General features: G+C 40.1%; 1 protein-coding gene across 1 annotated transcript; it reads left to right on the top strand.

Moving 5' to 3' along the window:
- Positions 1 to 49: 49 nt before the first annotated feature.
- On the top strand, positions 50 to 14744 carry RAB2B (RAB2B, member RAS oncogene family). Its single transcript, XM_039245144.1, has 8 exons — positions 50 to 348; positions 575 to 646; positions 3409 to 3476; positions 9866 to 9948; positions 10162 to 10254; positions 11489 to 11600; positions 12134 to 12202; positions 13104 to 14744. The coding sequence occupies exons 1-8, from the start codon at positions 303 to 305 to the stop codon at positions 13209 to 13211; spliced, it is 651 nt and encodes a 216-aa protein (XP_039101075.1). The 5' UTR covers positions 50 to 302; the 3' UTR covers positions 13212 to 14744.
- Positions 14745 to 14830: the final 86 nt, after the last annotated feature.

A 14830-nucleotide genomic window follows, 5' to 3' on the forward strand; every position in this document is an offset into this window, starting at 1 on the left:
CTGATTGGGAGGAGCGCTGTAGGGCTGTTGCGAGTCGCGCCGGGAAGGCCGAGCGGACGGGAAGGATAGCTACCGCCCCCTGGAACTTGGTGGGATAATGGCAAGTAGAAGTGTTAGAGGCGTCCCTGGAGGTGCCGTCTGGGTATTACAGTCGCAAGGACCGAGAGAGGATTTCGGGGGAGAGCAATAGAGACGTGATCTGGGCTAGAGGGACCAGAGATCGGTAGACTGAGCGGCTAGAGAGGCCGGAGGTAAGTGGCTGTAGAAGTCGGGCGGACCCGGAATCCAGAGGAAACGGGACCATGACTTATGCTTATCTCTTCAAGTACATCATCATCGGGGACACAGGTAAGCTGCGGGCGACTGCCCTCACGGCTGGGGCGGGGATCTGAAGCTCACAAATCAGGGCGTGGGGCGGGGCTCATTTAGTGGGCTGGGCGATTAAGTGAAAAGCGGGCGGGGGCGGGGCGGCCGGGGGCGGGGCTCGGGGCTCCTTTTCCCCAGCCCCCGACCGTCTGACTCGAGGTGGTTCTTGGGCCGCGTGACTCTTAGAACGTACGTCTTCCTCTTTTAGGTGTGGGGAAGTCATGTCTCCTCCTGCAGTTTACGGACAAGCGATTCCAGCCTGTCCACGACCTCACAATAGGTAAGTCTACCTACCTGTCCCAGAAGAGAACGAAACCTGACTAGCTAAAGTGGAAAGTTAGCAGCCTTCGGTATTCGAAGTAAAAAGTTATTTTTGTTTTTAAGCTAGTCCAGAGTTATGTTAAATTAAGAATTACTGACCCAATGCTGATAAATGAGGAGTAGTGTAATGGGGAGTAAATGATTGAAAGGTAACTTCAGAGATGGGCGTGAGGTCTGGATTCATTGTTGTAGGATTTGTTTCCCCTTAAATATGTTTATGGAAAATGACACGGAAACGCAACTACTTCTTAAAAAACCGACCTTGTTTTGCGGTAAATTAGTGCTAACCTCATGTATGTTTTTCAAAGTAATTACCAACATACAGATTGTTGTGTGTTGGAAAGGAAGAAGTAAATTTGAAGAACCATCCCAGACTTAAGAGTTAGAAAGGTAGATGAAAACTAGTACTTTTAAAAAGAGCGTGGTAGAGTTCCAAAATCATCCGCCGCACATTTGTGTTAAGGCAGGGTCCGCTGGAGCCTTAACAACACCTTCCATATAATCTCCATAACCCTACCCAAATGAGGAATATATATGAAACAAACCTTCTTGCCATGTAAATACAGTTTCTGGGTAAAATCCCTAGCCCCATTCTTACAGTATTGCTACTTTCCAAATCCCAGCTTAACGAAATCCGAAGCTACTTCTCCCAAATGCCTTGCACAGAGCCAAATAACTGATGGGGTCTGAAAAGGATTTAGAGGATAACATCAGCAGGAAAATATCTTTGTAAATTAATAAGAAGTGAACCGCCACACTCTAATTGGTGCTAATGGTACACAGATTAACCAGGCAAACATTGTGCCGGGCCTTAAGTAGTTTATAGTCTTCCCTGATGTAGAAGGGGCTGGGGACAGATACTGATCAGTAAATTCCTATGGTCAGTGGGGAGAAGCTATCGCTTTTATCTGGGAAGGTTGAATATTGAATGAACAGGAGTTAGCCAGGCAAAGGGGTTGTGAAGATGGAAAAGTGGTCAGAGCAAGAGGGAATAATATTTGCAAATGCTCAGGCATGGCAGAGATCAGCCTATCTTTGGAAAACTGAAAGTAATTTAATATAGCTTCAGCATGAAGTTTAAAGTAGACACTGGCAAAAAATAAAGCTGGAGAATAAATTAGAGACCACGTTTTGAAACAGCTGAAGGTAATGACATTTTATTTTTTATTATTATTTTTAATGTTTTTATTTATTTCTAAGAGAGAGAGACAGCATGAGCAGGGGAGGGTCAGAGAGAAAGGGAGACATAGAATCTGAAAGAAGCTCCAGGCTCTGAGCTAGCTGTCAGCACAGAGCCCGACGCGGGGCTCGAACCCATAAATCGTGAGATCGTAACCGGAGCCGAAGTCCACCGCCTAACCGACTGAGCCACCCAGGCGACCCACTGACATTTTAAAACGGAGGAATGACATGATCAAGTTTTTGCTAGAGTCATCCATAGGCTCTGTTTCTTGCCATATTCAGTCCTCTATGCCAGGGTAAGGCAGTTGGATAGAAAACATATGCAAAATACAAGGATCCCTGAGTGCATAACTTGCAGAAGTTGCATAAAAGTCAAGTTTCATTTTTTAGTTCTTTGCCATTGAAATTCCATTTTATTGTCCAGAAAAAAAAAAAATCTAATGACTTTTTTCAGTAACTATCACTGTTCATGAGGAAGCAGTCTAGAGTAGTAAGAAACATTTTTAATATCTTTCTTTTGATTGTAGCATCTTAGAGTTGAGAGAGATACTCCAGATAATAATGTGCATGTCAGCCTTTTAGCAGAACCTAAATTAGTGCTCTTTCTTACTTGGAAAACAGAATTCCTCTAGTAAAGTACTGTATAAAAATAGAAAATAAGACAAATTGTCTGACTTACAATCAAGTATTTTCATTGTGAGTGACCTTTGATTTTAAGTTTTGTCCTAACATTACTTGAAAGAAGATGAATGCAGATGTGCCTGGGTGGCTCAGTCAGTTAAGTGTCTAACTTTGGCTCAGGTCATGATCTCACAGTTTGTGAGTTTGAGCCCTGCATTGGGCTTTGTGCTGTCAGCTCAGAGCCTAGAGCCTGCTTCAGATTCTGTGTCTCCCTCTCTCTCTGCCTCTCCCCCACTCGCACTCTGTTTCTCTATCTCTTTCTCTCACTCTCAAAAATAAACATTAAAAAGAAAGAATGTGAATGCCAGGTAAGCTAAAACCTTTATCTACACTGTCAGTTTCCATACTCTTATAAGGAAAGCTATTTTCTGGTGAACTCTGGGAATTATTAGAGGTCTGAAATATATCACTGTAGGCTCCTTTCTCAAACAAAAATTATAGAATTGCAAAATACTGGAAATACTGGGCTAGAGAGTGAGAAAATGTTAGGAAATATGTATTTTTTTAAAATTAGAATATTTTTTAAGTTACAAAATTAAACATTACCTAATCAAATTTAAGTGTTTACATTACTAAAAATTTATTCATTCTTTCTACTTGACTTCTTAATTAGTTGTATCTCCATATCTGCTTTTTGGTTACATTCCTGAGGTCATTATCAGCTGGAACACGTTTTTTAATTCTGGAAGGAAAATGAAAACTCAAGGAACACAAAATTAACTGTAGCAAATAGCAGTAACAGGTTTAGTGGTACTGAGGGCAGACAGAGGATGAGTGACCACATTGGGGGAAGATCACGAACCTCTCGATGTGGGTGATCATGAAAATCACATTCTTTCTTTTGCTCTTCATTGACAGGTGTGGAGTTTGGGGCCCGTATGGTCAACATTGATGGAAAACAAATCAAACTGCAAATCTGGGATACGGTGAGAGAGAACAAGATAACTTGGTCCCTGACTAAGATCCAAACAGAACAGTAAAGGCTTATGCCTGGGCAGAGAGCTAGGAGAGGGGCTGATGGTGGAGTTGAGAGAAGGGAAAGAGTTTTCACTTTCATCTGTTACCAGTTATAAATTCTGAGTGCCATGTCTTTGCATTTTTATTTTAATTTGCACAAGTAATGTATTTGTCCTAGAAAATGAAAAGCAAACAATACGAGTATGTAGAGTAAAATGTGAAGGTCCTCTTAATACACAAACTTCTTCTTCCAATCCTGGTTTCTGCCTAACCAGAATAAACCAGTATGAATGCTTCAGTGCTTATTCTTTCAGACTTGTTCTATGGGTTCAGATACATAAACATACACAAATCTATGGTGGTCATTTTGTTTTTGTTGTATATCCGTAGAATCATGGGAAAGTACACCTAGCTGTGGGAATTAGGTTTTTTGTTTTGTTTTTGTTTTATGGAGAGTGGGGGGAGGGGCAAAGGGAGAGGAGGGAGAGAGAATCTTAAGCAGGCTCCATGCCCATCTTGGAGCCCAACCTGGTGCTCACGCTCAGTGTCACTGCCTTGAGATCACGACCTGAGCCGATATCAAGAGTAGGACACTTAACCAGCTGAGCCACCCAGGTACCCTGTGAATTAGGCTTTTTATTTAATAATCTCTACGTTTTGGATACTACTATGGTGATACATATAGATCTACCTCATTGCTTTTAACTGCTGTATAGACTCATAAAAAGTCTGTACTGTAATTTATTTATCTATCCTCTCATTGATTGAAATTGAGGTTTCCTGTTTTCGCCTTTGCAAAATTTCATTGAATGATCTTGTTCACTACATCTTTATACAGATACTTGAGAATTGCCGTGGAATGCCTGCCCAGAAATGGAAATTCTGGGTCAAAGGTTATGCATATTTTAAAATTTGCGTAATGTAGTACTGCCAAAATTTAACTTGACTAAGTATAATTTTGCTTTATCCAGATAAATTGCTTATATGTGTATTATCGCATTTGGTTTGTATCTTTCTTTTCCTTAAGGAAAATAATGTCCCTAGCACGGAGTTCTTAATTTTCAGCCGAAGTTTCTTCCTATTTTTGTTTACTTATTATTTGATTGTTTTTTCTCAAAACTGAGAGCTGAAGTCCTTATAGCTAAAAACAAGTACACAAGTGGTTTTTCCTTTTTTTCCTTCCTTTCCCCTCCTCCCAACACATGCAGCTATTTGTCTTAAAAGTGCATTTGATCCTTGAACGACATGTATTTGAAATGCACAAGTCCACTTACATGTCAGTTTTTTAAAAAATAAATTACTATAGTACCGGAAATGTACTTTGTCTTCTTAATAACAATTATTTTCTCAGGGTGCCTATGTGGCTCAGTCAGTTAAGCGTCTGACTCTTGATTTTAGCTCAGGTCATGATGTCGTGGTTTGTGGGATTGAGCTGGGATTCTCTCTTTCTTTCTGTTTCTCTTTCTTTCTCTCTGCCCCTCCCTTGTTTGTGTGTGTGTGCATATGTGCACACTCTTTCTCAAAATAAATTTTAAAAAATAAGTTTTTTCCTCTAGCTTTTTATTCTAAGAATACAGTATATAATACACATAACATACAGGGGTGCCTGGGTGGCTCAGTTGGTTAAGTGTCCGACTTCAGCTAAGGTCATGATTTCACGGTTTGTGGATTCAGGCCCTGCATTGGGCTCTGTCTGACAGCTCAGAGCCTGGAGCCTGCTTTGGATTCTGTGTCTCCCTCTGTCTCTGCCCCTCCCCTGCTCACACTCTGTCTCTCTCCCTTTCAAAAATGAATAAACATTAAGGAAGCAATTAATACTTGTAACATACAAAGTATATGTTGACATGTACTGGGTAAGGCTTCTGATCAGCAGTAGCTTGATTATTAGCAGTTAAGGTTTGGAGGAGTCAGTTGTAGGAGAAGTTTCAGCTGCATGGGGGTCAGCCTTCCTAACTCCTGGGTTAACTGTAAGTTAACTTGCTACTCTAGACCCTTTATGCAGAGTCCTTTTTGGGTAGTCTCCAGGGTTACCACTTTTGGATGCATTGATGCATTAGGTGCTTTTAACTAGGTTGATGTTCTCCTGTACGTTATTTGGTTGTATTTGCAAGTATTTTAGTAACCTTTTGCCTTTCTGAACAGATTTTTCATCTCCCCTTAGTGGCTTTCCCTAATTAAAGGAACGTGAATAACTTTACATCTTTATTAGTGGAAGCACTATCCACATAACTCTAAATCTTCCAAACTTGTTTTTTTGGCTAGTTTTGTCTCTAGTCTTTTCCTCCCTTTAAAAAAATTGTTTTTTAATATTTAAAAAATTTTTCAGACAAGGAGACAGAGTGTGAGCAGAGGTGCCCCTCTAGTCTTTTCCACCCAATTAAGCCTAAGAGATCTTATTCTATGTTTTTTACCAAGATAAAGTTCATATATTTTTTTTTAAATAGTTTTTATTTATTTTTGAGACAGAGACAGAGCATGAGCAGGGGAGGGGCAGAGCGAGAGGGAGACACAGAATCCGAAAGAGGCTCCAGGCTCTGAGCTGCCAGCACAGAACCCGATGCAAGGCTTGAACCCATGAACTGCAGATCATGACCTGAGCTGAAGTCGGACGCTTAACTGACTGAGCCACCCAGACACCCCAACTTCATATATTTCTTAAACAGCTGTTACTTGTTCCCTTCTTTCTTTTGTTGGGACCCAGGGGTTGGTTGTCACTCTTAACCCAAGTGGGTATATTGCTTCTCTCCTTTTAATATCTCCTGGTTTTTATATTTCCCACAAAGATTTGACCTCCTAAAGAGGCTGCAGGACAAATTCAGAGGAGATGACAAAGAATGAAACCTATAGATTTCAAGACTGGTAGTCCTTTTAACTTAAACCTCTACCATTTCAAAAAATGGATGTTTTCATGCCAGGAGACCCAGTAGCTGCTAGTTAGCAATATGGCCATGGTTATGAGAATGTCAAAGTGTTGGCTTGCTGGCTTTTTTTTTTTTTTTTTTTTGCCTTTTTTTTTTCCCCCCTTACCTGGTGTAACATGAGACATACTGGATCGTAAAATAAGGAAGTTGAGAGCCCCACTGCTCTGTTGACAGGCTCCTCAAGGACCATATGGCCTAATGATACAACTGGCCTATTTTCTGTTCCCTTTTAATAATTGTTTTGAGATTGAACTAATCTTTGTTGACTCAGAAAGGTACCAGGTTTCAGCACACTGGGGTTTTCTATTTGAAAGTTTTAAGAAGATTCTTGCTATAATGTGGTGTGTTTCTTGTCTGCTAGCCTCTGGGTAAGCCTGATCACTTCCCCCTTGTCAGCCCTGATCTGCTCATTGCTTACTCACCTTGGCTTCCCACTTTGTCAACCTCATTCTCTCACTTACTCCCAAAGCCATCCTACATGAAAATATTTGGGGATTACCATGAAGGGTGTTTTTAAAGAAATCAAGTTATCTAAAGTTTTTTGTTGTCACTGTTCTGGTAATTGATAAGGATTTAGAGAGCCATATGACTTTTTTTTTTTTTTTTTTTGGTAGACTTTATGCTCAACTTGGGGCTTGAACTCATGACCCTGAGATCAAGAGTTGCCTGTTTCACAACTGAGCCAGCCAGATGCACCTAGAGAACCATATTACTTATTATCTTTTTTCATTCTGTACAGACAGTTGCCCAAATAACTGATGCTAATTGAAGAAGCATTGTACTGTAGTTAGTATAAAATACTCATCAATCCCAAATTCGTTTGTACTTTACTTCAGAATGTATTTTGATTTTTAGGAAATGGGCCTATCTGACTTTGTAGGAGTTAATACTTCAAACTACAGTTGGCCCTTAAACAACATGGGGATTAGGAGTATTAACCCCCACACAGTTGAAAATCTGTGTAAAGCTTTTGCTAACCCCAAAAAAACCTTAAGTACTAAAAACATACTGTTGATCATAAGGCTTACCCATAACATAAGTAGTCAATTAACACATACTTTGTGTGTTATGTGTATTATATACTGTTTCCTTTTAGTAAAGTAAGTTGGAGAAAAAATGTTAGTAAGAAAATTATAAGGGAGAAAAAATGCGTTTATAGTGCTGTGCTGCTAAAAAACCTTAATTCTTTGCTGTTCTTTGCTCCATTCTTTGCTCCATCTTAATTCTTCGCTGTTTCAGATTTTAAAAATATTTTTTTTAATGTTTTATTATTTATATTTTGAAAGACTGCGACAGAGCGTGAGCAGAGGAGGGGCAGAGAGAGAGGGAGACACAGAATCTGAAGCAGGCTCCAGGCTCTGAACTGTCAACACAGAGCCCGATGCAGGGCTCGAACCCACAAACCGTGAGAACATGACCTGAGCCGAAGTTAGACGCTCAACTGACTGAGCCACCCAGGTGCCCCTGCTTCAGATTTTGTTTAATGGGGTTGGACAAAGATACCTCAAACCAATGCAGACCAGCCCCAATTGATCCACTCACTCGTTCTAGCTTATTTGCTCAACAAAGGTTCATGAACTGGACTGAGATGAAATGTTAAAGGGATTTGGTTTTAAACAGCATTTCCTGATGAGCCCCTGGAAGTATTTTTAGCTGCTAAAGTTAAATGCTGCCATGTGCCTGCCTCATCACATAGGCCTGCCTCAAGATTTCCCTTTTAGTTCCTAAAAGGCCACAAGGACGAAGGGGCCTTTCAACAAAAGAAGAGGGGAAAAAAGTAAGGTAAAAGCAAAATGCGAATCAGATGACTTAAGACTTAAAACTATTAGGGACTAAGTAAGACATTAAATGAGCTCTTGCAGGGGAAAAACTAAGTTTTAAATCTTGAAAGTATTGTTAATACTACCAACAAAGTTCTTTAGAATTATTTTTGATTTGTATGTTCTAACAGTTATATAACTCACTAAAACATTTGTACTATTGTTGCAAAAAGAGTCTCTTATTGTGGGAAAAGTAACTTTAGAATTAACATACTAGAACTCTCTTCTCTTTTTCAAAACCTGTAAATTTAGATCATACGATGTAATGGCTAGGAAAGCAAAGTTTTATGCTAGGATGCACTAAGATCCTAAGTTTAATTATGGATTCAGTATTTATAGATCTTTTTTTTTTTTAAATGTTTTATTTATTTCTAGGAGAGAGAGAGAGAGAGACAGCGTGAGCAGGGGAGGGTCAGAGAGAGAGGGAGTCACAGACTGAAACAGGCTTCAGGCTCTTGAGCTGGCAGTCAGCACAGAGCCTGACGCGGGGCTCGAACCCACGAACCGCGAGATCATGACCTAAGCGAAAGTCGGACGCTTAACCGACTAAGTCACCCAGGCGCCCCTCAGTATTTATAGATCTTATAACTTTTGGCCAGTTACTCCTTTGAGCCTTAATTTCCCCATTTCCCCATTTGTGTTATTATTAGCATTCCCTGTTAGTGTACTGTGAGAAAGCCATTTTTTTCCTCATCCTCACATTTTAGTTTTCCCATCTTTAAAATATGAACAGTAGTCTTTCTTCTTAACCTTTATGTAGGGATATGAGGATAAATGACTTCAAAAATGTGATTATTTAGAGATGCTTTTGCTTTCTCTGAGGGGAAAAAATACAACTATTCCATCAAGAAAGCAAAAGTACCCTATATTATATGGGGGCATTAATAAATAACTCAGCTAGAAATATCTTGTCCCCTGTTGGAAATGAGATTAGAGTGTGAATATTGGAAATATATTTCCTTATATTGGAAATATAAGGAAAACTCTGTCCTCGGCCCTGGGTTTCTTTCCCTGTTCCTGGTTCTTAGTTGCGATGACAAGATCCCAGCAGGGGACATATTGGTAGTCCTGCCTTTAGTAGTGGAACACTAAATGTCAATTAGGATATATTAGTGCTTTATATCTGACTACTATTCTACATTGACTCATTGAACTGAAACTTCCATTAGGGTATTGGCAATCTAAGATAAGTTTCTTTTTTACAGGTAAAAGAATGCAGACAGATAAGTTAATGTGATATGTTCAGTGCCATGTTGGGATTAGTTTCTAGTCATATTTCCACATCTGTCCTAGGGGATATTGGAAAATGTATGGGAATGTCTTCGATGGTCATACTGACTGTGTAGTGTTACTGGCTGGGAAGCTAAACATTCATCAGTTTGATGGACAGTGTCACAGGAACAATTGGCCTGCCCCCAATATCTATTGCGTTTTCATTGAAAAATGTTTATTTCACAACTGGACATCTCCCTAGAGAAAGTCAGGTTTCCTTTCTCTACCTCTCAAGTTCCTTTTTAAAATTTAGTCTTTTGTGTTAGAGTGGCATGTGATCAAGTCATTTCTCTGGAAATAATCTGATTTTGTTTGGATTTTTTTGTTACCCTGTTGGTGGGAAAGGCTGGGCAAGAATCCTTCCGTTCCATCACCCGTTCCTACTACCGAGGAGCAGCTGGAGCACTGCTAGTGTATGACATCACAAGGTGAGTCGGGTCAAGTGGACGGGAGGGAGACTTTCCCCCATGTGCTCGCAGTCTTTTTCTTTCCTATCTACTTATTTTGGTAAGATTGTTACTGAGAAAACACTTCTCTAGTATTTTCCTTTACACATGTATTTCCCTCTTGCCAAGCATTTGGAATTACTTTGGCATTTTGAAACGGGCCTCTGACCTACTTTCTAAACTTTTCTGCTATAGGCGTGAAACCTTCAACCACCTGACCTCCTGGCTAGAGGATGCCCGGCAGCACTCCAGCTCCAACATGGTTATCATGCTGATTGGGAATAAGAGGTAAAAATTTTATTAGTAGAAATAATGAGCAGAATTCATCTAAGTGCTCTATGGATATTGAATTGAATCATTTGGTCCCTAAACATTTTTGGTTTGTGGTACTCTTAGTAAAAAAACAAAAAAAACAAAAAAAAAGCTTATTGTGGTAAAACGTACATAATGTAGAATATACTATTTTAACCATCTTTTAGTATACAGTTTTGTGGCGATCATCACTATTTGATTCCAGAACCTTTTCATCATCTCATCTAAAACTCTGTACGTGTTAAATGCTGACTGTATTCTCCATCTCACCAGGCCCTGGCAGTCACCGTTCTACTTTCTGTCTCTGTGAATGTGACTACTCTAGGCACCTCATTTCAGTGGAATCATATAATATTTGTCCTTTGTGACTGACGTGTTTCCTTGACCATGACTTCAAGGTTCATTCATAATGTAGCATGTGTCAGAATTTCCTTCCTTTTTTTTTTAAATGAAATTTATCTTGAGAGAGAAAGATTGGGGGAAGGGCAGAGAGAGAGGGAGAGAGAATCCCAGGCAGCTGTCTGCAACTGTCAGTGCAGAGCCCAACACGGGGCGAACTCACAAACTGTGAGAACATGACCTAAGCTAAGGTTGGACACTTAACCAACTGAGCCACCTAGGCACCCCTCCTTCTTAAGGATGCATGGGATTCCTTTGTATGTTATTTGCCCCATTTTGTTACTCATCTGTTGATAGACACTGCAGTTGCTTCTGTCTTGGCTGTTGAGAATAATGCTGCTGTCAGCATCAGTTTACCAATATCTGTTTGGGTCCCTGCTTTCCTTTCTTTGAATTCCAGAAGTGGAATTGCTGGATCTTATCATAATGTTAGGTTTGCTTTTTTGAGGCACTGCCATACTGTATTTCCTAGCTGCTGCACGATTTTACATTCCTACCAGCCACATCCTAGGGGTCCAATTTCTCCACAACCTCAGTGACACTTTTTATTCTGAGTAAGTTTTCTGTGGCACCCATAGGCCTATCCCTTCATAAACCTTTTCCTCTGTAATAGAGTAAGGTATTAGCCTCAACTTTGCAGCCGCTGTCATGAATTTGAAGAACCATTTTCCAAGAGGCTACAGAAATCAGTAACTCTGTACAAGAGAATGTCCTATAGGATCTACATTCTTTATGTAGATTCTTTTAGAATAAGAGTTTCTTCTTTCACTTGGATCTTTTTTGAGTTTTGTCCTCAATTAATCTCTTGTAGTGACTTAGAGTCCCGTAGGGATGTGAAGAGAGAAGAAGGAGAGGCCTTTGCCCGGGAGCATGGACTTATCTTCATGGAAACTTCAGCCAAAACAGCCTGCAATGTTGAAGAGGTACTACTTGGGGAAAAAGTAGGGAAACCTTTTCAGAGATGACACTGTACCTGTATCCTTTTATTCAGAATTCTCTTTTATAAAAGGCATAGGTAAGAGAAGGATGTCTCGTGTTCACAGTGATCATATATCTCCCTTTAAGGGAATTGTTGCATTTTTTATGCCTTAATTCCTACAGTTTTACTTTTGCCTTGGGTAACCACATTACTTGTAAATATTTTAGTTGGAGGGTCTAATGGGTTCTATTGTAGTGATTTTGAAGCTTGCTGTTGACTATCTTTAATAACTGAGAACAGAGCATGTTTTATTTGGAGAAGGTGCCAATCAGGAACAACTTGGGTCAGTATCAAATACCATATAGTCTCTTTTTTCATTTGGAAAGAGACTTTGGGGGACCTTCTGTATTTTTACTCTGGTCTTTTAATGGTTCCTAATTCAGTTTAGAAATCCAAATAGGAATAATACTTATATTTGTTTTTCTTAATTTTTTTACCTAAACTTGACCCTAATAATATGATTTATGTTTCCTTTAGGCCTTCATTAACACAGCCAAAGAAATATATAGGAAGATCCAGCAGGGTTTATTTGATGTTCACAATGAGGTGAGAAAGGGTGGGGGCCCGACGTTTAACTTTGCTTTGTGTAGAAGAGGACAAGAAACCCCCCTAGAATGTAAGCTTTTTCTTTCTAACATCATGCTATTTGAAGCTATGCCCATTCATACTTGCTCTTTTTTATTGTAGAGACACAAAAACCTGTGTCGTCATTTTCTGTTTTTTCTCCCGTCTGGGGCCCAGAATGTTGAAAGAGATTATTAGTTGGTGATTTGAAAGGTTTATACAGTACAGGAGGATTTCTTCACACCCTGTTGTTAGCTCACCGTTTTTAGCGCACCCTGTTTTTAGCGTCCTGGAGTTTAAGGGTGGTATAATTCCTAACTGCTCAACATGGCCATCTCTGTAAAGCAAATTCTGGGGCAAAACAAAAAATACTATGCTAATGTCTACTTTTTGCTTCCTCCCACTCTTACCTAACCTCATCCTGATGCTGTACAGGGCTGTGAAACCTAAGTAGAACAGTCTCCTTAAAAATGGGTACAAGGGTCACTTGTACCTGAGCTGGTCATCACCTCTTTATCGTTGACAGTTTTTGTTCCACAACCGTCTGCCTACGGCATCTGGTTACCAGCCAAAGCCATCCATATCTGCTTCTAGAAAATGTCATTAATGATTTCTCTTTTTGTCCCTCTCCTTTCTTCCATTTACTTTATTAGTATTATTTTGTTTCAAGTTTTTATTTAAGTTCTAGTTAGTTAACATACGGTGTAACGTTGGTTTCAAGAGTAGAATTTAGTGATTCATCACTTACATACGACACCCAGCGCTCATCCCAACAAGTGCCCTCCTTAATGCCCATCACCCATTTAGCTCAGCTCCCCACCCACCTTTCTCTTCAGTTCACTTTAGCACTGAGGTGGGAACTCTTGCCTCTTTTCTTTTCCAGGCAAATGGCATCAAGATTGGTCCTCAGCAGTGTATTTCAACGTCAGTGGGACCCAGCGCCTCCCAGCGGAGCTCTAGTGAAATAGGGTCCAACTCTGGCTGCTGCTGAATATCAAGCCTGGACTCTTTTTTCCTTCTTGGAACAGCTTCAGATCAATAGGCTTAAAGAAAGAGGTCGTACTTGCTTTGGCTGAGAAAAGCCTCTTTTCAAGGTGTGATGTTTTGCCTTTCCACTTAAAGACCAGGGAAGAATTTGGGCCCTTACTGACCTGTCCTCCTTCAGGGACGTGAGCATTCCCTATAGATTAGGGCTCTTCTCATCCTCCTATTTTAATTTCTAAAATGTTAGGATCAGAGTCGATTGTCATGGTAGCTGAAAAATAAATTCTTTTATAAGCATACACAATTTGCTCCCCACTAAGAATTAGTAATAAGGGTTGAGGACATTCTGCTTGAGCACTTGATTTTCCTGGTTTCTGGCTGGCTGACCTTTGGATGGTGGATCCCCTATCTGGGAATTTCATTGATTGATTGTACTTGCCACTCTCTAAGAGTTCTTGCAGAAGGCGCTTCCTTCTGCTTGAACTGCTCAAGGATGCTGAATACTTCTCAACCATCCCATGGCTAGTTTCTCTGTCTCAGAGTAACTACAAAACTTTCGAGAGAGCAGTGGAGTTGCTCCTGGACCTGTGGCTACTTGTTGTCATTACCTAAAGAAAACCCCTTTCCCCGTTTGTTTTGTTTTAGGGACCAGACCTAACACTGCAGTGTCTTTCACCAAATTAAACCCTTACTGTTTCATCACACTTCGTAATGAGACCTATTTAGACTTTCTACTCTAATCAAGCTAATCTGCTTACTGGACATGATATATATACTTCCACTTGTATGCCTTTGCACATGCCCTACTCTCTGCTAACATTATACTCAGTCCAAAAATTTTTCCCTCAGAAAGCCTTCTTTGACCTAGGGACTTCTAAGTAATTATTGACTCAGTACCCCCATGAGCTTTCATATGTTTTTTATTCATATGTATATTTATTTGTATTTATGTTACTTTGTAAATTTGTTTCATAGTTGTTGTGTGTGTGGATTCTGCCTCCTATATAGGTTGTAAGCTCCTTGGGAGCAGGAACCATGTTAGCCCTTTACTTCTGTAAACCACGCCCTCCACTATCCTTCACAATGCCTAGTGTTGTTCATTATGTGATCATTGGGTTTGCCTGGCATACTTAAAGACTTGGAACAGGTTTATTGCAGACTGCAGAGGAAACAAAAGGTCTTAGAGTATCTCTTTGTAACTATCTCCGTCTCTTCCAATCTGCTGACCCTGGATTCCATACTGTCCTTCCGCCATGTCTCTTTCTCCCTTTGCTTCCATTCTGTGCAGCCTGTACAGTAAGGCTGTCTGCTTCCAAGCACTCAAATAAGTGGGTACTTCTCCCCCCATTTTTCTTTTCAAGGGCATATGGTACTAAGCTAATTTGCCTTTGCTTCACTCATCAAGCAGCCTTCTGGGTCAGTTTTTGTATCTTTTACCTTGATGTCCCATTCTCTTCCACAGCACTAGGGTCTCATGAATTTTTCTAATTTTTTTGTTGTTAACGAATTGTTTCATTATTAAATATATGCATGTATCCAAGCTGCTCATATTTCATGTGTTCTGATTTTATCCCAAACGTGTAGGTATTCTCCTTCTAGGGACTTGTTTCAAAAGTATTGAAAGGA

The sequence above is a fragment of the Hyaena hyaena genome, unplaced genomic scaffold, assembly GCF_003009895.1.
Source record: "Hyaena hyaena isolate Hyena2069 unplaced genomic scaffold, ASM300989v1 scaffold_256, whole genome shotgun sequence".
Taxonomy (NCBI): domain Eukaryota; kingdom Metazoa; phylum Chordata; class Mammalia; order Carnivora; family Hyaenidae; genus Hyaena; species Hyaena hyaena.